Source organism: Vulpes lagopus, chromosome 12 (genome assembly GCF_018345385.1).
Source record: "Vulpes lagopus strain Blue_001 chromosome 12, ASM1834538v1, whole genome shotgun sequence".
NCBI classification, from domain to species: Eukaryota; Metazoa; Chordata; class Mammalia; order Carnivora; family Canidae; genus Vulpes; species Vulpes lagopus.
This window is the reverse complement of record NC_054835.1, coordinates 65,395,625-65,422,661: the sequence shown is the minus strand read 5'-3', so window position 1 is coordinate 65,422,661 and position 27,037 is coordinate 65,395,625. Positions and strand designations below refer to the sequence as shown.

General features: G+C 40.5%; 1 protein-coding gene across 1 annotated transcript in view; it reads right to left on the bottom strand.

Moving 5' to 3' along the window:
- Nucleotides 1-27,037, bottom strand: part of GABRB1 (gamma-aminobutyric acid type A receptor subunit beta1) — a 367,752-nt gene that overhangs the window by 9,886 nt on the left and 330,829 nt on the right. Inside the window, exons 6-8 of the mRNA XM_041727238.1 lie at nt 19,940-20,077; nt 19,660-19,812; nt 16,505-16,749 (exon numbers count right to left, since the gene is read on the bottom strand). Of these exons, the coding sequence (XP_041583172.1) occupies nt 16,505-16,749; nt 19,660-19,812; nt 19,940-20,077 (536 nt within the window). The remainder of the gene's footprint in view (nt 1-16,504; nt 16,750-19,659; nt 19,813-19,939; nt 20,078-27,037) is intronic.

Genomic DNA, 27,037 nt, shown 5'->3' with positions numbered 1-27,037 from the left:
GCCCCCGCAGAAGGACGCTGCTGGCTCTCGGCTTAGAGGCGGCTGGAGAGCCGGGGACGGGGCCGGGGGCTCCCCTGCCACCTGCAAGCGCTGGCTCCAGCCGGGGCACCCGCGGAGCACCCGCTGTCGCCTCCCCCGCAGGCCTACCGGCCTCCATATTCAGGAGTTACTATGTAGGGACACTGGGGTTCCTGGGTCTTACTACACGACTGAGTCCCGGTGCTGCTTCTAGCGACACTGAAATAGCTGACGTCACCCTGGGTCAGCAGGTAGGGAAACAGGCCCCCAGAGCTTAAGCAAGTGGCCTGCGTGCCAGTGAACCAAGTGCTCGGTTGGGGTCACCATGCAGGACGTTCTTTGCCTTCAGTATAACTTCCCTCCTGTTTGCATGTTAACGTACTTCCTTTGAGGCTCAGCTGAAGTCCTCCTCCTTGCGTCAACCTGTGTACCTGCCCTGATTCTGGCGACTTCAAACACCAGCTCCTGGGCAGCCCCGGTGGGTGGCTCAGCGGTTTAGCACCGCCTTCCTCCCCGGGCCTGATCCTGGGGTCCCAGGATCGAGTCCCACGTCGGGGTCCCTGCTTCTCCCTCTGCCTGTGTCTCTGCCTCTCTCTCTCTAGGTCTCATGAATGAATAAATAAAATCTTAAAAAAACAAAAAAAAAAACAAAAAAAAAACCTTCCTGTCTCTCAGCAAACGATACTGAGTGCTTACTATGTGCCAGGCACGGTGCTAGGTGTCCAAGTGTGCATGTGTGCACATGAATGAAAAGTCATGCCTATGTAAGTGTATGGCAGGGTTGAAGTGACGAGGAGCAGAGTGCTGAATGCTCTAGAAAGGGGACAAGGTCCTTAGAAGATAATCGTGGTGCACGTAATTTGGCTTGGCACTGTGACGCTTCAGCCAAGAGAGTCCTGGAGCATGGATTTTGTCCCTGAGATAATAATCTCCTCGGAGATACAGGAGTCAGACGTAATCTTGGGAATGACAAGAGTTTTTAACCACTGCTAAGTGCCACGGCGTGGACCATGACGAGGGGCTCATGGGAGTCTGGGGGTCAAGGAAGGCTTCCTGAAGGAGGTGCGGCTGGTCCCGGGCCTTGAGGGATGGGCGCAAGAACAGCAGATTGCCAGCTGAAACCTGGGTTGCATCCTGGCTTTGTTATGAAGTCTATTTCTTCGTCTATAAATAAAAGGTTTTCACTAAGTAATCTGGAGGGTTTGTGCCCAACTTTTGAGTCTTTATTGTGAATAATATTCTAGGCAGAGGACACAGCATACTAAAAACCAAACCAAAAACAAAACAAAACAAAACAAAAACCCTCCAAAGACCTTGTAAAATTGCTTCCCTTGATCTGGACCGTATGCATCATTAAGTCACATTATTACAAAATCTCCCTAAATAAACAAATTACTGGAATTGAGGGTCAGCCAGGGAAGCACACAGGTGCCCCTCACGGCACAGGAGTCACGCAAAGCTAACATTTTACTGAGCTGTGCCGGGTAACTGCGGTACAGGCTCGCAGGCATCTGTAAATCGCATGGGTCTGAGTCCGTGCCAGGCCGCCGGAGTGTTTCGGCCCCTCGCGGCCTGGCTGGAGGCCGTGCAGTCGGGCCTGCGAGCACGCGTGCAGGGCGCCGCTTCACGGTGCAGCGGGGCTTCCCGTGGGGGAAATCCGGTGCAGGCGAGAGCTAGGCCCTGCCTCCGTGTCTCCCACACAGCCCACAGCTTCTCCTAAAAGCCACGGTGTAGATCGCGGGTGCGTGCTCGTGAAGCCGTGCTCGTGCCCCCCCAACTTTCCGCAGCTTCGTGCACCCCCCCAGCCTTCCGTAGCCTCATGCGCCCCCCAGCTTTCCACAGCCTCGTGCCCCCCCAGCTTTCCGCTGTCTCATGCCCCCCCAGCCTTCCGCAGCCTCGTGCCCCCCCAGCTTTCCGCAGCCTCGTGCCCCCCCAGCCTTCCGCAGCCTCGTGCCCCCCCAGACTTCCGCAGCCTCGTGCCCCCCCAGCTTTCCGCTGTCTCATGCCCCCCCAGCCTTCCGCAGCCTCGTGCCCCCCCAGCCTTCCGCAGCCTCGTGCCCCCCCAGCCTTCCGCTGTCTCATGCCCCCCCAGCTTTCCGCAGCCTCGTGCCCCCCCAGCCTTCCGCAGCCTCGTGCCCCCCCAGCCTCCGGCAGCAGCGTCCCCGGGGTCGCGGCCGGTTCCTGGCTGGCCCCGCCCTCGCCCCCGCCCTCGGGAGAAGGGGGCTTTCCCTCCAGCTCAGCCGCAAGCGCCCCCGGGGTCCTTGCATCGCCCTGGGCACAGCTTCCCCAAACCCACATGCATGGGCACGGCCCGTTGTCTTCTCACCTCTGGGGGTGGGGGTAGGCACAAGGTGGCCCAGGTGGCTCAGCTCACATCTGCCCTGCCCGGGGCGGCCGAGGCCGCGGTCCCCCACCTTCCAGCAGGGGGGAGGCAGCTGCACGCCCGGCGCGGGATTGCAGGGGCACGTGCACCCCCGAGCCTTCGTCCGGCCGCGCTGGGCTCGCTGGGCACCTGGACGCTCGCTGCCGGACTCCTGTTGCCACGGAGGGTGGGACTGGCCACGCCGTCCCCATCCCCGTTCCCGGGAGAGACAGGAGGGGACCAGCACTGACCCCCCTCGTGCCCTCCCACTGCCCCCCCGCCCCCCCGCCCCGGGCCTGCCTGGGAGGAGGACGGGCCACTGGCTCCGCGGCGTCTGCAGCTGCTTCCCGCCCGGGCTGCTTACAGCGAAGGAAGGCGCAGGCCGAGGGATGCACCTGTCGATGTTGACCCTGCTCGTGCTCAGGAGCGAGGCCACCGGCCGTTCGGGGCTTCCAGGGCTGGGCCCACATCAGTCGCAACCGGGGGGCAAATGACTACACTGTATTAACTACACAGTCCTCAAACCAACATCACTGATTTTTTTGTTTTTAAGTGTAGAGCCCCACTGAACCTAAACTTGGAGCGAATGAATACACTCCTTAGGACGACTTCCCCAGGGTGGACCGAGAACCTTCCCTTCCCCTTCAGCCGCAGGATCAGAACAAGCCTGGGACCACTAGGAGCAGGAGCCGGGACTGAGGCTTCGGATCCGCCCCCAGGACCCACTGACTGTTCATCCTCGCCTCACTCCCTCTTAGGGACGTGCACTTTATGCACTAGGGGAGGCAATTTCAGCTGTACCACGGATAAACATTCAAAATGCTAATCATTCATTCATCCCTCATTCATTTTTTCAGTGTTTACTGAGTGCTCACCATGCGTCAGGCGCTATTCCAGACACTGATGCTGAGATCCGCCCCTCCCTAAGTAAGAGGACATCCCGTCCCACATTTTAGAAACTTAGATCTCAAGTAATCAAGCCCCTTAATGTCACACTCTCCTGCACACGTGATTGGTTCTAACTAGTTTCCTCAGACGAATACTGTGATGTTTCAAACTTAGGTTATTAATTTTTTTCCAACAGACTTTCTGAATTTGCTCCTTTGTGAACACGAGATCCGCTCTCTGCCCGCAAAACCTTTCTCTAACCTTCCTCCTGAAGGCGTCCTTGAAGCCTGATGACCACGTATCAGGGAAAGCTGTGTAAGGACCCGGGCGGGGGGGGGGGGGCAACAGTCCAGCTGCTGCCTGGTGAGCCCTCGCCTTCCTTCGTGCAGTACAGTGCTCCCCAACCACACTATCTTGGTGTTAAGTTCTGGGAAGATAGTGACCAAACACACAGAGTTCCTCAACTATTGGCATTTACATTCTTAAGGAGGAAAACCAGCAATACCCTCCTACCTTCTAAAATTAGTGAAAAAAAAAATGGATAGCATTACAAAGAAAATAAAGTAACTATGCATCTTGCTTTTAGCGTATTAGGAAACAAATAGGCAGCATACTAACTTGGTGATTTGGGGCATGTTTTTCTTTACATTCATGCTCAGATTTCATTATAATGAGTGAAAAAATTATAGTGCATGTTTCTTTATTTTCTCCTGGACCTTACTGCTGAACAACCTACACGATAGCTCTGCAAGGAGGTTTAAAGGCTTCTTAATCTAAAAATAGAGCAGAACTCTTCTTAGCCAACTTGTTCCTCCCCCCGGGGTGTCCCAAAAGAATGTTGCTCTAAGAGGCAAGGACTTCATCTTACGCACTACTGTTTTCCCAGAGGTAAGTGCGTGGCACAGAAGCATTCCATAAAAATCTAATGCAGGCATGAATGAATGAATAACAGTACAGGTGGTAAAGGGCATGCTGGTAAACCGTGGCTGTCGCCTAGTTGTTTAGTCTAGCTCTAGTCTAGACACAGCTGTGAAGGTGTCCTGTAGATGTGACATTTCCCATCAGTTCCTGTAAGTGGAGGAGATTCCACTTGATGATGTGGGTGGCCTTCGGCCTATCACGGGAAAGTATTTAGAGCAAAACCTGAAGTCTCCTGGAGAAGAACTTCTGCCTGGATTTCCAGCCTGCCCTACAGATTTCCCACACACGGTTGTAGGATCCAAGTGCTTGAAGTGAATCCCTTCCCGTATGCCTGCTGATTCTGTGCCTCCTGGCTCTGCTTCCCTGGACAACGCTGACTGATACACAGGCCGTGGCAAAGACCATGAGCCTGGTATTCAGACTAGGATGTCGCTATGATGGCCACATGGCTTCCCTCAACGGAATCCTGAGCAAACCTACAAATTCACTTTCTAGCCTGGGCCTGGCCTTTGTCCCACTCCTTCCATCTCACTCACCACCTCCTTCCCTCCGTCCCCAACATCCTCAACCGGTGCCTTAGGCCGCAAGAAATGTTGCCTCTCGCTGAATTGAGCTGTACTGGATATTTTCAATATGTAAATATAGCAGAACTCCTTTCAGTGTAATGGGAATAAATATGAGCTTGTTTTCGGTGGCAGTTTTAGAGCCCCGTTGAGAAATACCTCTGGGCGCAATCTCCTTTGCAAACAGAAAGTGATTTCCTTCTTGCTAGCCAATTCAATCAGATTCACATTTGCTGGGTGGTTCTGAAGAACAGCACAGGAAGCCAAGGAACGTGATGCTCACGCGGAAGGAGCTCCCTTCAGAAGCCCACAGTCTGTTTAATTGAGGTTGTCCGGGCGAGTGGCTGCCTTCACCTGGAGGGCGCAGACTCGCACCTCTGTCCATCCTGCTCACAGCACGTACCACGGCTGCACGGTTGCCATAGTCATCAGCTCTCCCTGGGGCTGCCAAATGCCAATCCCTCAGTCTCCAATTCCTGAGACTTTTTGGTTCAGTGGTGGGGGGGGGGGGGGAGGGGGAGAAGGAGAGGCTTTGCTGGAGGTGACTTACATGTCTCTTTGCCGTGTCCTGACAACTAGTGGTAGAGGAGGAGATTTTAACGTTGTTTCAAGAAGCTATAGAAGATTAAGTACAAGCCTACAGAAATGTAAACAAATCCACACTCTATTATTTAGGAAACAGAGATGGGACATAAAAGATAAATGAAACAATTGGCAATTTTCCAGAACGATACTCAGGTAGCTAAATTTATCCTGCATCCCTTTCTTTGCCTCGTTTCTCCCATTCAGTGTCTGAGCAGATCCTAATGGCTTTACTCTTGAACACACCCTGATTCTGACCCCTCTTCCCCATCATCATGTCTTGCTGCATAATCTATCTTCCTCTTTCCAGGAACAAGGCCCTGTGGCCTTTTCTCCACATAGCACCTGGAATGGTGCCTAAAAATTGTAAACCACACCGTGTCTCCTCTGTTTAAATCTAGCTATTTCACAAGACAGAATAAAATCCAGATTTCTTGCCCAAATCCGCAAAGCACTGTGTGACCAGAGCTCCTACAGGACCTCTGCCCTCACTTCCTACGGCTCTGAACCTTTCAGCTCCCTGCTCCAACCACACTGGTCCTTTGTTGGCTGTCCCCTGATGCTCCTGAGTGCTCAGGGCATTGTCACCTGCTGTTTCTTCTGGAATGATCTTGCTCAGACTGTTCCCTGACTAGCTCCTCACCATTTTCTTCACCACAATTGGCATCCTTTGCCATTGTATCATGTATTTATTTACGCATTTCTTATTCAACTGAAATGTACACCCCCGGAGGGCAGCTGCTCTATTGTTGCTGTTGTTGCTCATCACTGTACACCCTCCTGCTCTTCTGGAAGAGAGGCTGATACTGCTAAGGAGGGGCGGAGTAAATGTCTACACAATGAGGAACTGAAACTCAGACTTGGAGTCGTCTGTCTGAACTCTGAGTTTCAATGGCTAAGGATACGTAAGCGGCTAGGATCTCTCGAGTGCTGATTCTCGGACACGAATGTGCCATCTGTATCTATTGGGAAGCTTGTTCAAAATAAAAGTTTGAGCTCATTTCATTCTAAATGAAGGTCTTCCCAGTCAGCATTTTACACCCGCATTCCAAGAGTCCTGGCTGACTTTGGTGTGCCTAAAAATCCATAAAGAAGCTTATTTCAGACAGCTAAGGCTTAATTACAAATATGCACGTCAAGCCTGAGAGATACATGACATGAAGGCTGGGGGGTAATTTCTTAGGTTGATGTTAGTGAGAATTTATTGAACTGCGAAGAGAGATGATAGAAACAAGAAAACAGAAACTACTTTATACGTAGGAGTATTTTATACACTACTAGGGAGTCCCAATTTTGGAGATGAATGCTTTTTATTATTAAATATAAAATGCATTACAAGCAGCAAATTCACTGAATTCTGAATGATGCAAATAAAGGCCATTTTTCAAATTCATCTTCAGTGAATCTCTTTAAAATATTCATCCAAAATCTCTTTGGTACCCATCATTCGCTTCAATGTGGATGGAACTGGAGGGTGTTATGCTGAGCGAAGTAAGTCAATCAGAGAAGGACAATCAACATATGGTTTCACTCATACGGGGAATACAAAAAATAGTGAAAGGGATTATAAAAAGGAGGGAAAATGAGGGGGGAAAAATTAGGAAAAATAGGAGAGACTCCTAACTCTGGGAAATGAACAAGGGGTAGTGGAAGGGGAGGCAGGCGGGTGGATGGGGTGACTGGGTGACAGGCACTGAGGGGGGCGTGTGATGGGATGAGCACTGGGTGTTATACTATATGATGGCAAATCGAACATATATAAAATCTCTTTGGTAAGGTTTCCTTCAGGTAAATAAAAGAGTGCTTTTTGGTCACTTTGGTAATCATTAGTGGAAAAGGAGATATTTAAAATGTGTGATGTCAATGTGCATATGAATGTCTTGGGGTTTGTGGGATACTACACTTATGTAGATGAATCCTTGTTACTATGTACATTAGGTGTGATCTTACTGTACCAGCCGTTGGTTGATTCCTAAGATAATCAAGAAAGCACTTCTATACTTTATTCCTCCCAACTAAAGAATATTATGAAGTACAGAGTGAAGTTATCAATCACTTGAGATTCTAATATAGAGATTTTAGGAGAAGGGATTGCTGAAAAAATTATCAGGGCACCTGGGTGGCTCAGTTGGTTAAGAGTCCTACTCTTGATTTTGGCTCAGGTCATGATTTCAGGGTTTTGGGATTGAGCCCTGTGTAGCTCCACATCATGTCAGACTCTGTGTTGGGCATGGAGTATGCTTAAGATTTTCTCTCTCGGGGATCCCTGGGTGGTGCAGCGGTTTAGCGCCTGCCTTTGGCCCAGGGCGCAATCCTGGAGACCCGGGATCAAATCCCACATCAGGCTTCCGGTGCATGGAGCCTGCTTCTCCCTCTGCCTGTGTCTCTGCCTCTCTCTCTCTCTCTCTGTGACTATCATAAATAAATAAAAAATTAAAAAAAAAAGATTTTCTCTCTCTTCCCCTCTGCATCTCCCCCATCCCTCTCTAAAAAAAAAAAAAAAGGTATCAACACAGGCTGAAAGATAATACACACCTATTGTCACCACTGACTACCCCTAATCAAAATAAATGTCTTTCATTAAGAAATATCTACTATATATATATATATATATATATCTCTTTAAATTTTGAAAGATACCAAACAGTTCTCACTTTAGGAGAGGCTTCAAAATTTTCTTTTGTAACAAAAGGCATATAATAGGAAAAAAAGTTTTCAATTACACATGAATTTTAAGAGTATCCTATTTGGCTTTGTAATAATTCATTAGTTCACTTATTAGTTTAAAAGTCATTTAAGGGGGATCCCTGGGTGGCTCAGCGGTTTAGCGCCTGCCTTTGGCCCAGGGTGTGATCCTGGAGTCCCGGGATCGAGTCCCGCGTCGGGCTCCCGGCGTGGAGCCTGCTTCTCCCTCTTCCTGTGTCTCTGCCTCTCTCTCTCTCTCTGTATATCATAAATAAATAAATAAATCTTTAAAAAAACAAATAAATAAAAGTCATTTAAGTGCCTTATTTGTGCCAGGCTCTATGACAGGCATTGGAATCCCGGAAATGGAAGATACAGTGTCTGCATTCGAGGCCTATTCTGTTTTTCTTTATAGCATTTATTATTATCTGGCATCATAAGTGTGTTTGTGGGTGCCATGTTCGTTGAGTGTGATGTATTTGTATTATGATGTTTATTGTCTTTCTCTGTCACCCAAATAAAAGGTTTTGTTTTATTAATTGCTGACTACAACCAGTGCGTAGAGAATATTCCCATAGTATTCCCTCATTAAATATTTGTTAAATATTTTTCAAATTAAAAAAAGAAAGGCAAGCATAATGTGCAGTGGAAAGGAGGAGCACCAACCTAGCATGACAAGTGAGGGAAGACAAAAGTCAAGAGGTGAATTCTGGGGAACACGCCAAAGTTACTGAAGAGTGAAGACACGGCAATTTGGGAAACCTGTGAGTTGTACTTCTGGAACAAAGACTGTGTTGGTGAAGGGCAGAGAGAAGAGGAATGAAGCAGAAGAGGAAAGCAGAACTGAGATCACAGTGGGCACTGGATCCCACATTAAGGAGAATGGATATTTTCCTTCAAGCAGAATCTAAATCCATAATCTCTGGATTATGGTGGATGCCTAATGGTTCGATCTGATTCCATCCCACTTTCTTCTGATCACATTACCTGACATTCCTTGGTGCATGTGCTTGAGGTGGGCCTAACTGCATCTTTGAGACTCCAGGGGCAAGCATGTGACCTGGACCTGGGCATCTAGTGTTTTCCATCTTCCTAGTCAGAGAGATTGATTTCTGCATGACAATATGACTCACGTTGATCCAAAAGACTCAATCCTAAGACTTTTTTTTGTAACTCTTGGGTGTAAGATAGCACTTTTGGGTTAGGGTTGTAGAGCTCCGAACCTGTAAACCTGAGCATTTTGGAACCACCATGAGGGATGGGTCTACCGAAATTAAAGCCAATATAAGGGAAATCAAAGTTAAGAGATGAAGACAGATGCTTCTTGATGACATCGTTTAGTATACAGGCACGTGTGAAATTACAACCATTTACAGACCCTCCAGTTGTATGTGGCAAAAACCCCCACCTTGTTTTCAAGCTTGTTAAATAAATTCAATTTCTTTCTCATTTACAAAAGATTCTTAGCTGTTTGGGTATAGAAGAAAATGGACACTAGATGCAAGAGAGAAAAATGAGAGAGAAAGAGAGAGAGAAAGATGGAGAAGGAGGGAAGGAGAGAGGAAGGAGACTGATTTTGAAATTCCTCGAATGGAAAATGAGACTGCTGAAGCATCTAGAGACTAGTTACATTAAGCCAAGACTGGAGAAGAAGGCATGAACTGAGCCAGATTTGGACAGAGATTTGAGGGCTAAAGAAATTCATGAACTGCTAACACAGGCTGTCATTAGAAATCAAACGTCCTGCCTGAATTTCTCTGAAATCCAAGATACTAAGTCAGAAATGTGAAAACTTCATCAAAGGCTGAGAGAAGTGTTCTAGTTGGCCTGAGGACAAGGCAGCGATGTGGGGTGGGTCCTGAGCTCAAAGGCTAATGTAGGTATCCATTTGTTTCAAGCTAGTTTTAAGGAAAGAGCTGTTGACCCTTAGGATGCCTGTTTTCACAGGCATTATGTGTCCTGGAATTCATCACGGCACAGAGCTGATTTCCATATAGAAAGTTGTCTGAAAGTGTAATCGTCTAAAAGTGTCTGAAGATGTAGATAACACACCACAGAGAATAGGCATGGGAGAAAAGAGGCCAGGTTATGGTGTCAATATCTGATTCTGAAGGGAAATTCTATGTCTCACCGTCTGGGGTGGCAATGGTGTGTTTGGTGTGAATTTTTGGCAGATCCCACTGGTGTTCCACCATGACTTCAAATGATTTTGAATCAGTATCTGACTATAGAATGCCCATGCAACCATTCTACCTTAGGTGGATCTCTTTGCAAGTGGCAGGTATGTTGCCAACCGACACAACCACGTATATGCCAGGTTAATGTAATAGTGTCCCAGAGCAGCTTACTTACAGCCTACTTACACTGTGAAATCTATCTTTCCAAACTCCGAATACCATCTCTAGCTTCAAATGATGCCTGAGGGGTTCATAAATCTACAGTCTTTATCACCTTGGAGGTTGAAACTCTCCTAATGTCTGGATTCAGCATCTGTACTCCTATAAAAAGATGCTTCAGTGCAGCTGGTGGAAATATAAATCAAGGCAAAGCAAGCACTTCTGAAGCTTCAGTACAGATAACACTTGACATGACTGTCCGGCCAAGGCTATCAAAAGTAATGTGTAATAAATGAATGATGCCACGCTGTGGCCTATGGTACCAAGGCAAATATTAGGGTCCCTTAAATGAAAACTGTCTGGGACCATAGCACATATATCATTTGAATCCAACTGTTTACATGTATCTAAAAAAGAAAAGGGAGGATCATCCAACCATTATATGAAAGGAAAAATCTGATTATCATTTTCTATTTTTTAAATTTAACCAGGGGGTAGCAGTTTTAAATACCACACAGGTTGCATTATTATCTTAACTGCTGGAGATAATACACAGAGCAGATGAAGTAATACACTTGCTTTGTTATTGAAGATTCTATCTATCTGCTGTTATACGACACTGTGATTCAGAAAGAATAGTGGGGATTGATATAAATCATGCTTTAAAATTATTAAAAATCAAAGTGATAGAAACAGTAAGAAAGTTTGGAGCAGAAGCTAAAGTGGACTACAGACATTCTCTTTTTCTTACTTATTATGAATATGTAAGAGTTTTATAAAACATTATGATGTAATGCTCAGTACCTTGGGTGGTATCTAAGAACCCATCCTGAATCAGAAGGCTTCTCTAGAATTTATTCATTCAACAGATATTTGTTTTTCTCTCTATTCTAGCCACTGAGTAAAGCACAATAAACAATAATAGACAAGAACCTTGATGCCAATCCTTTGGAAACTTGCAGCTTAATAGAGGGATAGACATTAAAAAATAAGTAAACAAACATGTACTCAGTATTGTGGAAAAGCACAGGATGTGATGAGGACAAATAATGGTACGAAATACAAATCAACAGTGGGGGGTCAGGGAAAGCATCTCTGAGGTAGTAGCATTTATGACAAGGCCTAATGCAATGGAAAAATTGAGAAATGGCCAATATTACCTTTAATTTCACTAATCCTTTTTTCTTTCTTTCTCTCTCTCTCTCTCTCTCTCTTTTAAGAGAGCATGCACGCACATGGAGGGAAGGAATGGAGGGAGGGAGAGAGAGAATCTTAAGTAGGTTTCATGCTCAGCACAGAGCCCAGTGAGGGGTTTGCTCTCACCACCCTGAGATCATGACCTGAGCCCAAATCAAGTGTCGGATGCTTAAATGACTGAGCCACTGAGGCACCCCAATCTTCTGTTTTTTTTTTTTTTAAATTTATTCACAAGAGACACACAGAAAGAGGCAGAGACACAGGCAGAGGGAGAAGCACGTTCTCTGTGGGGACCCTGATGCGGGACTCGATCCCAGGACCCCGGGATCACACCCTGAACCAATGGCAGATGCTCGACCGCTGAGCCACCTAGGTGTCCCTTCTTTTTTTTTTTTTCCCCCTTCTTTTGTTTTTTAGTCCTTTCTTCTGTTGTATAAAATCTGATGCTAATCCATCTAATGCATTTTTTCAATTCTATGATTTCCATTGGTTCTTTTTCATAGTTTTAAATCTTTTTCTGAAACTCCCCATCTTTTCATATATTAAATTAATCTCTTCCTATGGACTTTTTTAAACTTTTTATTTTGAAATTATTGTAGATTCCTAAAAAGCTGCAAAGACAGCACAGAGAGGTCCCATGTACCCTTCGCCCATCTTCTCCCATTGACTATAGCTCACTTAACTATTGTACAATATCACCCAGGAAACTGACTGACATTGGTGTAAAGTGTGTCTTGTTCTGCGTAATTCCATTACATGTGAAGATTCACATAAGCACCACTGCCAGATACAGAACTATTCCACAACTTCAAGGATCTGCCTCATGCTACCCCTTTCTAATCACACTTAATCCCTCCCCTTTATCACTAACTCCTGGCACCCACTAATTCATTCTTCAATCTCTGTAATTTTGTTATTTCAGGCATATTACAATAAATGGAATCATACAGTGTTTAATATTTTAGGATGGGCTTTTTTTTTTCCACTCAGCATAATGGCCTTGAGATCCATTCAAGTTGAATGTATCACTAGTGCATTACTCTTTATTGGGCTAGTGGTCCATGGTAGGAATATACTACAGTTTGCTTGACAATTTGCCTATTACAGGATATTTCTGTTGTTTTCTGTTTGGAGCTATTACCTATGAATTTTTCACTTATATTAACTGTAGTTATTATTGTTAATTGTGGTCCTTATCTTTTAAGCCAACATTGAGACTTTTGTAGTTCTGTTTCTAGTGACTAAATTTTTTCTCTTGAGCATGTTTTCTTGTTTTTTTTTTTTTTTCTCATGCCTAGTAATTGTTTATTAGATTCTATGTCAATGATGCACTGTAGAGACTCAGGATTCTGTTTATTTCCCTGACAAGTGTTGAGTTTTGTTTTAACAGGCAGTTAAATTACTAATAGGTCACCTAGAATGTATAGTGACTTGGTTTCATGTGTAGTTAGTGTGGGTCTATTTTAGTTCTTCCTTAACTCAAGGAGAATCCCTTATTTTTGCTCTTTTTCAGCCTGTCAGCTATTTTTCCCTTCCAGACTTCTTAACATTTTGTACATTTTGTAGTTCAGGGATGAACCTTGGATTTGTGGGAAGGTGATATTCAGATTTTGAGTTTCTTTTGTGGCTCACTTCTTTCTAAGATATCTAGGAACTCTGGAAGTATCAAACTCCAAGTTCTGATTCATCAGACCAATAAAACTGTAGGGGTTTTGTTTTGTTGTTGTTTTTTGTTCTTCCTGAAGTTCTGCTGTCCCACATCCCCCAGACTGGGGAGAGGCCTCAGGGCAAAGATGTACAGAGATTTCACAGTGTCATTCCCTTTCTTTGAGGGTTGATTCTCTTTTAGTTTTTGCTTCTTTTTAGTTACTCTGCTATGTCTTCAAGCAGATTTAAAAAATTTTTTGCTCAGGGTTTATAATTTTTAATCCATAGAAGGGTCAGTCTGATATAAACTACTCTTTCATGTCTTAACATGATTTATTTATTTTGTCTTTTGTGTTTCTGTGAAAAGTATTTGTGGAGTTTTTGTCTAGCTTTTCATGGATAAAAACACATTTTTATTTTCTCCTTCTCCTTCTCCTTCTTCTTCTTTTAAAAGATTTTATTTATTTATCCAGGGGGGCACAGACAGAGGCAGAGACATACATGTCTCTGAGAGAGAAGCAGGGTCCTTGCGGGAAGCCCGATGTAGGACTCGATCCCTGGACCCTGAGATCACGACCTGAGCCAAAGGCAGACGCTCAACCACTGAGCCACTCAGGTGCCCCCACATTTTTATCTTCTTTAAGTGTTTCATCTCCTGACAACTGGGGCGGATTTTTCTACCCTTTCTACTGGGATTCAAATCTTAAAATGTCAATTCACCTGGAAAAAAAGTTTTCTAATTTGAGATCTAGGGAAATCTTACTATGTTTAAGCCCAGTGCTACTCAAACAGCCTGCTCATGACATAAAGATCAGTTAGATAGACACATTTTACTTATTAGTGCAGTCACTAAGTCCTCTTCAGAGCAATATATATTATACATTTAGATATGATATGACATACAGGCTTTCCTTTTGTCTTTATTTGTCCTATAGCAGCTTAGAGAAGTTCTCTGATATCCTGGGGTGGAATCAAGGCAATGACCAAAGAGTTCGGCTAAGTGTCTTCCATGATCTTTGTAATGATCTGAATGAATTGATTTCAGTTTACTTGAGCTTGCCATTTAATCACCTTTCTAGAGAACACTGCTTTTCTAGCCAACTGAAAGGCTCTGTTTTCTCCTTGTTACCTTCTTTGTTTTTTAATTTTATTTGAACAGTTTTATTTTATTGAAAAATTAGATTTATTTCAATTTCTCATTTCTAGGAAAAGAATTATACTGCAAGTCCACGTGCAAATGACTTTACATGTGGATCTAATTATTTTTTCAACAAAAACTGGGTCAAAGAATATGCTGATTTAATTTTAATTTTAATTTTTTTCCATTTTTTAAATATTTTATTTAAATTCAGTTTGCCAACATATAGTATAGCACTCAGTGCTCATCTCATCATGTGTCCTTGTTACCTTTCTAAATTCTACTTATTTTTGAATGTCCATTCAAGTTCATATCTTTGGATTTTCCTACCAGTGAACCTATGCCACTTTATTTATGTAGGCCTTCCCCCCATGATATATCAATTAACACACATTCTAAGCCATTCAGAAGACCAGTTTTGGCTTGGAAGGCAACTGAGATAGGAATGAGATAAGGCAGAAATGAGGTACCCTTAAAAAAATTCTGCTAACACTTTTAAAGTCGGTATGGTTACAATCTGACAATAGGAAGGAAGCCTTTTACTTTTAGATATACTCCTCAAGATAGGTGCTGTCCTGTTTCATTTTATAATCTAATTGCCTCCTAGGAGTATAATTTTCTTTCCGAGGAAGATCAGAAGATTCTTGAGGGCAAGTATCATGCTTTCTCCTTCTCCCATAGAATCCAGCTTAATATTTCACATAAGAGTAAAAATGTATTTGGATGAGCTACTTTGGATCTTGACCATTTGACTGAATCTGTTTGGTATTTTGCTCACTAGTTACCTGACAGTGTTTGTCCAGTTTTGGTGTCCCACCAAAATCATGAAGATACAACTTGGAAGATTTATAGTTTGGCTTCTGCCTGATTTTCCAACCACTTCTCATTCTACATTTTCTCCCTCACTTGCTATACTCTTGCCACATTAGTCTTCTCTTGGTACTGGCCCACACCAAGCAATTCCTTCCTCAGAGTCTCTGTACTTTCATTTCCTCTGCGTGGAATAGGCACAGCATGGTTACTGCTGCTCACCTCTTAGGTCTCAGATCCACTGGTCATGTCTCAGATAGGTCTTTCTCATCATCTGCTCTACATTCCCATTCCTTGTTCCCTTGAATCTGCTCCAAATTATTCACTTACCCATTTCTCTGTTTTATTTTCTTCAGAGCACTTATTACAACCTGAAATTATCTTCTTAATACATTTTTACATGTTTATTGCCTGTCTTCCCACATTAGAATCTAAACTCTATGAGAGCTGAGCCAGGAACTTTGTCTCCTTCAGAGAAGTATTTCTAATGCTCAGAACAGAGGTTAAATAAATGAATATTTGTGTGTGCCATCTTGAAAACAATTTATAGTGGATATCGTATTTCAATGTACATAATTTGATATCAGTGAAATGTGGCATAGAAGCAGAGGCTAAAGATATGTTCTCAAAGAATAAAAGGGGTAGTAATTTTAGTTAATTCCACCCAGCAAAAGCATAGGTCATAGGATCTACCATTGTAAAGCAAAAGAAAAATAGTGACAATGTCTTATTTATAATGATAATAGCTAGCTAGCTATAGTGATAATGAACACTCACTATGTTCCAAGTATTGTTACAAATATTAGGCTTTAGAAAAATACTCATCTAGTTCACGTAACAACTCTGTGAGGTAGGTATAATAAAATAATCTCTGTTTTATGGATGATCACACTGAGAAGAGAGGTTAGATGAGGAGTAATGTAGATTGATTTGCTTGAAGTTATAAAGTCAGTAGTAGTGGAGCTGGGAATCAAACTCAAGCAGTTTAACTCCAGTCTGTGTTTGTAACTACTGGACTGTATTTCTTTATTTCCACTTAGTACAGAACTGATTCACTTTAGTCCTCTCACTTATTTATCAAGCAAATCTGGCATTATTCTTCTGTATAGAGTTTTACAACTACATAGTTTAGGAAGAATAATGGACTTGGAATTGAATTTTAGGCCCAGGTACATTATTAATTTATGTTAATTTCAACCTAACTTCTTTAATACTCAGTTCTCAAACATGGAAAAAGGAAGGGTATTTGAGCTATATTAAAGATATATTAATATACTTTTTTTCCGTTATGGGAGCCTTGAGAACCAGGTGCTAATACATTTTGGAAGAATACTGTTAGGAATATTTAATACATTACCTGAACTTTATTCATCTCCAGTTTGTTCTTTTCATTGGCGCTCTGGTCTTGTTTGCTAGCTCCCTTTTTCTGAGGGCCTTTTCCAAAGAAGATGTAATTTACAAAGGCATATTCCAGTAGAGCCAGGAACACAAACACAAAGCAACCCATCAGGTAAATATCAATCGCTTTGACATATGGGATCTTTGGCAAGGTCTCCCTGAGGTGAGTGCTGATGGTTGTCATTGTCAGCACAGTGGTGATTCCTACGAAACAGAAAGACACAGCTTAGCTGAATGTACTCATTAAGCTGCCCTTTAAAGAATGGGGAGACAGATGCAATTTCCGTAGTGGTGCCCCAGAATGATGGTAGTATTGCCATAAACCATTGGGCAGAAAGAGCAGACATTTTGAAAGACAAAGCTGCAGACTTCCCCCATACAGTCCATGAACAAATCATAAAACAGGATGTACCATTAATGGAGGATTGGAAAACATTTTTTTAAAAAATAGTGCACATAGGAAAAAGAAAAGTAAATGGAAAGGCATATCAAAATCCCATTGATATGCTTACTGTCTACTGTCAAATGTCCTTTGTCCTGTTACACACCACATCTTCTTCCTTCTCTCAGCATCTCACATTCCTACTAAATCTGTCCTTGGGATACTAATGCCCACAATGAAAGTTTGTGACCAGTCTGAGGTCAGTCCATTTATCTACAACACATCCAGGCCATAAGATCAGCATTACACATTGTTACACTAATAATGCATCATTCATAATGAGACGGCTCTAAAAGAAGAAGTACATAAGAAAGTTCATGATTTGCATCAAGCACTTGATTTATGTAATTTTTAGATATAATCTTGTTGCTTTGGTTTTTCAAGTATTACCTTTACTTCTTGATTCGAGTCAAGAATGAATTAGTTCCCTGGAATCAAGAAAAGACTCTGAAAAATTCAACTTAGATTTGTTGAAGAAGATTAAGACTGTAAACTTTCAAAAGGAAAATGATGTTTTGTTTATTTTGTTAAATGCAGCTTTCTTAACCATAGAATGTTTGCATGGCTGCATAATATTTGGTGATGATGATAGTGATGCTGAAATGTAACTAAGAAAAACAAGTTGCAAAAAGGAAGTTGGAACCTAATGTAGATAATTCATGCTGCAATACTAATATTACACATTTATATAGCATATTACACTTTTAAACACAGGTATGCTTTATATTATATGGCTGTAATGACAGCTTGCTGAGTATGATAGGGCAGGTATATTATTCCTGTTTTATGGCTGAATAAACAGAAATTCTGAGATTAGTTATTTTGCTGTAGATCACCCAGCTAGGGGTAAAAAAGCAAGGAGGTGTTAAATAAAGGCATTTAAAATAAAGCAGAGATAGGATGAAACCTGAAATTTGATGACAGTCCTTAAAAATAAAGACAGGAAATGTTAAAATGGACATTAAAGACAAAGGGCAGCTGGCAAAGAGAATGGGAGGTAGAAAATGAAAAGGGGAAAAAAAGAGTTTAGCACTCATTTACCTGTCAGATTATTTTAGATAAATTCCCTGATTTGATTATTCAACTTTTAAGAGAATAGTCAGGATTACCATATAGAAAGTTAAAATGATTCAGATCAGTGATGAATTCAAATGTGCTGCACTCTCATGAAATGTCATCATGAATGGTCTTATTTCTTTCAATAAAAATTTAAATTTTGCCTAATATAATTCTAGTTCATAGAATTATGAACTAATAATCCGTAGCAGAAATAAACAGTTTATTTACAAATCTACTAATTGCACTTCCATTTTTACTCCTTGGTTTAAATTTTTGGCAAGTTGGGTTAGTAAATAAATGCCTTTTTTATTTAGTTGTTTTAAAAGAGCACAGATTCATTTCAAAGAAAAGATTAAGTCAGCATTTTTATGTGCTGACATCTCTAATCAAAATATCATTAGCTTTGAGAACAGATGTGTAAAGAGAACCACAATTCATGATCTTGATAGTAATTATTCCCTGCTGTGCACATCATCTATTATTTTTTCCTTAACTCGTATTCATGGCCAAATAATACGTACAGATTCATACCTGTGATGTGATACATTATTTGTTGGCTTTCCTTAGTTTTGAATGTTCAAAAGTTGAGAAGGGGCTTCCAGAACTTGACTTTGTGAGCCATTAGAAATTACTCAGCCATTAGAAATAAGCTAGAGAGATGACTATTGGTGTAGGTGTGGAAGGATATACTGAGTGTCTAACCAGTTTAGCAATCTCAAAAGAAGGGATGTGGATGTCAGTTTAGCTGGAAATGATGCTGTTATGTATTTGGTGTGTGTGTGTGTGTGTGTGTGTGTGTGTGTGTGTGTGTGCACGTATGTCTCTGCCTCTCTCTGTGTGTCTCTCATGAATAAATAAATAAAATCTTAAAGAAAAAGGACTCTGGGATTAAATAATGAGACAGACCCACACATGCTCAGATTTGTCAAACAGACCTTACATATTCTGACTTTCCAAGGAACGCTCTAAAGCCTCAAATATAGCCTTTCAGCTTGCAGCAATTACTCAGCCATGGCAAGATTAATTTTCAATTTTCTTCTCTGAGGAAGGAAGCCATGTTTATTCCATCCTGATCACAGATCATTAATATAGCTGATGAATGTCTGTGCCTTATTCAAGTGTGATGAGCTATGTTTAAGGGAAACTCAAATCTACATGACTTAACTTTAGTTAATGTTTGAAAGATAGTATTGCCCAACAATTGACATAGCTTGTTAATAGTCACAAGGTTTAGCTTTTCCAAAATCCATTTGAGAATAATGAATTTTAATATTCTTTACTGTAAAAAGCAGGGACCAAAGAGGAAATCACCACAAAGTTAGTAAAAATTAGTGTAATAAGAATTTAAAAGTAGACTCTAAGAAGCACTTATATAGTTAGTATTGAATATATTCCAAGATTTTGTTTTTTTGGTAAAATGCTAAAAAGATATTTCATTGTAAAACATTCATCCTGAAAATGCTTACACTTAGGTGCTTTACTATCAAGGACCATTAACGGTCATCTCATTCTTTGACTTGCTCTGATAGACACCCGTGCCTATAATTTCTTACATTGGTTGATTGGTTGAAGTTGAATTGTACTAGTTCTCTGCAGTGCTGGGAATGCATTACCTAGTGCAACTCTGGCTGCAGATGCATCATAGTTGATCCAAAAAGACACCCAAGACAGAATTGTAATCAGTGTGGAAGGCATGTAGGTTTGTAAAATGAAGTAACCAATGTTTCTCTTTAGACGAAAACTTAGTGACAGTCGTGGATATGCCCCTGAGTTAAAAAAAAAAAAAAAAAAGAAAGAAAAAAGAAAAAAGAAAACAAAAATCAGATCTCCATTTGGTAGGAATCATCTTTCTTTCACAGTGCTCCTACTTCATTTTGGGGAAAATATCCTCACCAGTTGTGAACTCCACTTTCTTGGATACCATCTTGTAGTCGACAATTGAAAACTGAGGAAGCTCAATTTTATTGACTCCAGTTACTGCTCCCTCTCCTCCATTCCAGTAAAACTCAATGTCATCCGTGGTATAGCCATCTGAAACCAAGAAATTTAGTATAGTTAAATAGAGTTCATTTGGTCTAGAAATTCATTTTGAGGACAGTCTGGGAGCCAGAGAGAAAATACCCAGCAAGTGATGGTAAGATGACAATACTTTAAATCAGGATGGCATATAGGTCTCACGATGAGAACTATTCCTGATGGGTTGGTTGGTTGTGGCAGCACTGATAAGATGGATGCATCTGGCTTCGTGGACATAAGCTCTGTGATCATCCAGTGATTTCTGTTATCACTGTTCTATATTTGCTTTTGCATCTACTAATGGGAACTCTTTGGTTAACTAGATAGCTAGGAGTGCCTGGTGGCTCAGTTGATTATGGGCCCGATTTTTTATTTGGCTCAGGTCATGACCTACTGAGATCCCACATTTTGCTCCACACTGAGTGGGGAGTTGGCTTAGGATTTTTTCCCTTTGCCTCTGTACCTGCTTGCATGCATTCTGTTTCTCCCTAAAAGAAATTTATAAAAAGGTAATAGGACAGCTGGATTCCAGTACCTGAGCATAGATTTTTAGTATACATCATTTAACAACAGTAATTATTTTTTTTTTAACAACAGTAATTATTGAGCACATATTTATTAAAAGGGAAACAGGAAGGGTAAAAGGATGGAGTATAATGAAAGACCAAATTTGTACATACCCATTTATATGATCAGGACATTTAAAAAGTAAATATACATTTCTTTTAGAATATAAGCAAGCTTCCATTTTATATTTTTGTTACATCTAATATATAGGTGAAAAATCCATATAGTTCTTAATTTAAGAAAAATTTGCATCTACTGATGGGAACTCTTTGGTTAACTAGATAGCTAGGGGTGCCTGGTGGTTCAGTTGATTATGGGCCCAATTTTTGATTTAAGGATTACATGAAAATTAAGAACTATATGAATTTTTCACCTAAAATTTAATTCAAGGTATATTTCACATACAATATTACGTATCAGGTTTCAGGTGATTGATAATTCTATACAGTATGCTTACTGCAGTAAGTGTGGAAGAACTATATGAATTCTTGATAATACTTGTATAGCTTAATATTTATGAGGGTGAGCTTTTGTTAGTTTAAGAGGAATGTGTAGAGGATTGTAGAGTGTATTAGAAAGGTCTATCCTAAAGTCTATTCTCTTTCCCTTTCCACTTCTGCTCCCACAGTGGCTTAGCTGGATTATGGTCATTTAAAGGACTAACTTGTATAAAAACAATATATGGATATATTTAAAAATCTAAAAATCATTTAAGGCCATGGAAAGGTTTATTTGTCACTTTCTACCTGGTAGAGACAAAGAAGATATTTCCAAGTTCATTTATATTTATATTCACTTCAAATAAAAAAGCATCAAATATTTTTTCCAGTAAAATTAATAGGATTTGTGTTTCAAAGATAACCATATAATGTAGTAGACATTATGCTGACCTACTTTTGATTAAAGCCAGTAACGTTTTTTCAAGAGATTAAAAAAACAATATATTTAAAATTTAGAAGTGGAGTGCTATGTGCCAAAGGATCACCATCAACATATTATTGCAAGAATGTAAGAAATTTTAAGCTTTTCTTTTTTTGAGGGGAAATAAACCTGTCTTAACTTTATTGCTTTAAATTTTTCTAATTTCTCAAGAAGCTCTTTTTTTGAATTCTTATTCTTAAACTCATTGAACCATAACTGTTTTATATTTATTTTTGTCACTCTATGGAGGTTATTATTTACTATGGTATGTCTCAATACATCTTGTTTTATTTCTCTTTAAAACTATTTCCTTTTAGGTCCAAGAACTTGCCTTTTCTTCAAAGGGTAATCTTCCAAGTGCAGACATAGAAATAGAAGATATTTACTTACTCTCTGGTGTCAGAGAGGCTGTAAGACCCTCTTTACCTAGTGGACTGAGAGTGATCTACATCTTATTGGCATATTGACTTATTGGTATATTGGGGGTTTATCCCAAATTTAGATAAGAGTCTGTAATCTGATAAGAACTTCTGAACTCAAGAGAGTCTTGAGTCAAGTCAAGGCTTGTCTTGAGAAGGCAAGCCACAGATTGGGAGAAAAAATATTTGTAAAATACTTAAAACTCAACAATAAGAAAACAAACAACCTGATCAAAAAATGGGCCAAAGATACCTCACCAAAGAATATATACAAATGGCAAATAAGCATATGAAAAGATGCTCAAAGTTATATATTTTCAGGGACACGCAAATCAAAACAATAGAAAGATACCATTACACATCTATAGGAATGGTAAAAATCTGGAACACTAACACCACCAAATGCCGGATGTGAAGCAACAGGAATGCTCACTCATTGCTAGTGGGGAATTAAAATGGCACAGCCACTTTGGAAGACAGTTTTGCAGTTTCTTTAAGAAAACTAAACATACTCTTACCATGCCATCAAGTAATCAGTTGTGCTCCACAGTATTTACCCAAAGGAGTTGAAAACTTTTAATCATACAAAAACCTGCTGCAGATGTTTATAGGAGCTTTATTCATAATTGCTCAAACTTGGAAGCAACCAAGGCATCTGCCCTTTGGTAGGTGAATGGGTAAGTAAACTATGGTAACTTCAGACAACTGACTATTATTCAGCAACAAAAATAAATGGGCTGTCAAGCCAGGAAAAGACATGGAGGAAACTTATGTGCATGTTAGTAAGTTAAAGAAGCCAGTCTGAAAAGGCTACATCCTACATGATTCTATGTGACAGTCTAGAAAAGGCAAAACTACGGAGACACTAAAAAGATCAGTGATTGCCAGGGGTTAGAGGTGGGGAGGGATGAATAAGCAGAGTGCAGATGATTTTTAGGGCAGTGAAAATACTGCGTGGGACACTATAATGGTGGATACATGTCATTATACATTTGTCCAAATCCACAGAATGCATGACACTAAGAATGAACCCTGAGGTAAACTACGGACTTTGGGTGATTATGATATGACCATATAGGTTCATTAGCTGTAACAAGTGTACCACTCAGGTAGGGGGGATGTTGATAGTGGGGGAGGATGTTTAGGAGCAGGGGCCATATGGGAAATCTCTATATCTTCCTCTTAATTTTGCTGTGAAACTAAAACGGCTCTTAAAAAAGGTAAATTCTTTTAAAAAAATCTTCTAAAAAACTCCACAAAAACATATACATACATATGTATAGATAGATAAATACATAAATAAATACAATTTGATGGTAATTTCAGAGGATCCTGGATCCCCCTGGATCCCATTTACGAGTTCTGGAATGAGAACCTCCTTTTTTTGGGAAAATGACTAGAGGCAATATGGCGGCTTAAATTCAACCCGGAGAGTCTGTCTCCCTTCCACTTCCAATCCAAAGTCCCACATGAAGTAGAATCTGATAATGTGAGGTTGCAACTCTGTTTGGATCTGGTGAACAATGGTGTCATCGGTTCTCCTTCCCACCCTCTCTGGGACTAGAGGGAGTCTGGGGACTAGTGGCATGAGTTTCTGGATGGAGATTGGAACAGTGAGGTTAAAGCTGGGGACAAGGGCTCTTTGGGCCTATTAAATAAAGGGTACGAACAGCTGTGTGACTGGAGGAATTGTTTTTTTCCGTCCTTTAAGGAGAGGTGGGGGGGTTAAAAAGGCTGTCTCAGAGAGAAAGACTACCACTTGGTGTATCAGCAGGAGAATGATCACTTACTAAGAGCTCACCCTACTTTTCACCTAGAACATTCTTTACATTTATGTTTCTCTGGCAGCTGGGCCCAAACCCCAAAGTGCATGCAGAAAAAAAATGTTTATAAGGAAATCCGAGAAGAAAAACAAGCAGAACATCCAGAGCAGATGGCTTCTAGTGAAAACAACCAGTGGTGGAAGCAGACGATAGTTTTAACTCTTCATTTCCCACACTTATTAAAAATATAGGAACACTCTATACATATTTATATATACATGCATATATATATGTACACAAATAGATTAGAGCACAGAATCTTTCCTTGTGCTATAAAACCCATAGGTTTCAGACAAATTGAGAAGATGGTCACTGGTGAGGCCAGATTAATGTCTTAGAAGACAATTTGAAAGAAGTACCTCAAAAGAGAACAAAATTATAGAGATTTGGAAAGTATGAAGAAAACAAAATGGCTTTTAAACAAAGGGCATCTAGGAGACCTAGTCTATAAATAGTAGGCATCCTTGAAAGAAGAAGAGGAGTCATAATAAATAAAACACAAGTTCTCCTGAGCTTAATAAATAAATAAATAAATAAATAAATAAAGTATTCTGCAGATCAAAAGTGTCATTGTATTAGGTAATTGTGATATCATTCCTAAACTCCAAGAATAGAAGAATAAGCTCAGAATTTTCCAGACAGAAAGTACAAGGTATTTTCAAAGGAAAACATATTGGACTTCTTATACTGAAAGGAAAGGCTACGGGATAACATCTACAGAATATCTATAGACAAAAAGGGTAGCAAATGTGAGACCCAAGGGTCCCATTCCATGCCAAGATACTGCTTCTTTCCAGGGATGATATACAGAGATCAGAGAACAGATCACCCAGGGGCCTGTTTGAGGAAACTATTCTACAGAAAAGTCTAATCAAATGAATGAAGCAGGCTGGATAAATAACACATAGGGGCAATCACCTTGGAAACAGGGGAACTGTAAAGAATCATAAGACTACTTTGTTTCAGTTTGTGCAAACAAATTAGAAAATCTGAATGAAATAAATGATTTTCTTGTAAAAAAAAAAAACATCTGCTAAGTTCAAATCAGGAGAGACACGGAAGATCAAAATAGCTCGATTTCACTTCCTACAAACAGACACTCACTAGACTCAAATATTTAAGAACTTATAATTCTATTACTACTTAAACAGTTCCAAAGTAATGGTTAAGAATGAACACTTCCAAATTATTTTCACAAGGTAAGTAGAGCATATTAAACAAAATCTAGCAGTACATTAAATAATAAAGCACAGTGAGGATTATTCTAAGAGTGTAAATTGTTCAACATTAGAAAAATCTAGTAACGTACTTCATTATATTAACAGATTTAAAGAGAAGGAGAACATATAATTATTTACAGAGGTGCCAAAGGGCACTTGACCAAACGTAATAACCATTTAGTCTTTTAACAAAACAACGTCCCTCAATAAATATGAATAGGTGGACACTTCCTTACATAGTAAGATGTATCTATCTCGGTCTCAAAGTCAGCATCATGTTTATTGTGAAAACACTAGAACATTCCATAGAGTTGGGTTTTTATTTCATTCCATGAATTATTATAAATTTCAAATTAATTATAGTTTAACCTAGAAAATAAAACTATGTATGTACTAGAAGAAAATGAGGGAGAATTCTTTTATAATCCTGGCATTGAGGAGGCCTTTCTAACTGTAACACAACAACCAGAACTTATTAAAAAAAAAAAAAAAAGGACAGAATTGTCTATATTTAAAAAAAAAAAAACTCAGGCATTGCAAAACCCCATAAACAACATCAAAAGCAAATAATAAAAAATAATTATAGTGCATATTGCAGATAAGGGCTGTATTTCTTAATATATAGTTTCTACAAACAAAAAAAGAACCAAAAACTTAATGACAAAATGGAAAAAGGATATTAAAAGACAGTTCATTAAAAAGGGAAAAATGACCAATCTCAATCATAATAAGAAAGATACAAATTAAAATTAACAATATATCAAAATTTTTTTTTTTGCCTGACAACCTGGCAAAAATCCATAAATTGATAACCCATTATGTTGCTAGGCATGTAGAGAAGCAAATATTGTCAGATATTGCTGGTGAGTGTCTAATAAATAAAATCTTAAAAAAAGAAAAGAAAAACTCTCCCCACCCCCCATTCTAAGTTCAGCTATACCATAGTAACATTTGTGTGAAAAATGTGAGAAAAGCAAAAATATAATTATATATACTTGTATATGTATTAAAAAAATAACTCTGGAAGTCAGAAGACAAACTAACAATTATTTCCTTTGGGGGACCTAAGTAGATGGGTGATAGGGACAGGAGGGAAATTTTCACTATGTTTATCTTGATATTTTTTATTTTTGAGTGTGGCATATATGTTAAAAACAAAATACTAAATTTTAAAAAAGGACATGGAGAAGATAAAGAATGGGGTTTATTTGAGAAAATTTTACCAGCAAAGATGTAGTGCAGTGCAAATTTCCCCAAATTCTCATTATCTCTTAGCTTAGGCTCATCAGAGGTAGACTGATTCTGTAGCTGAGATTCCAGTAGAGCAGAGGAGAGAGGAGCCCCGCCCTGTAATGCTTTACTTTCTAAGGGATTGGCTAGACATCTGCATAGGACTAGGTGACCATGTGACAATGGAAGGTCCCAGGGGAGGAAGTGGCCTGATCATAAAGGTACAGCCTTAGGGACTCAGCAACTGGGACCTGCCTGTGCTTCTGTGGGGTTAACTGAGATCTGCTGAGTCTGCTCTCTGCTGGGAAGGAGGAGATGAATGAGCTTCCAGGATCATCAGGACCGGTCTCTCTTCAGAGCCATAAAAGTGCCTTCTATCAACACAAAATCGGGTCAGTTAAAAAATCCACTATGCCTCTGAGATGAAAACAAACCAACTGGCTTGGAAGAAGGAGAAGTGCTGATGTTAGGCCTGGGAAACATTTTTCCCATCCACCTTTTTTATGTGATGAATAATACTTCAGCAATATCCATTCAGGAAGATGGTGTGAGAGGTTAAGCTTTTTCAAAATGATCGATGGAATCAAAATAAGTACAATTTAGTTAAAAAAATCCTTTAAAAAATCCAAGACAATATACCCCAAATTTAAAGCTCTCTTCTTGTCTGACCTGATCTGAGTGCGGGGTTTAGACTAGCATACCCCATACACTTTGCTCACCTTTATGTGGGGCTGGACTGGTTTTCATGCAGACAGGTCCTTGTTAGTCTCATTTCACAAAGAGATAACTGTCCTA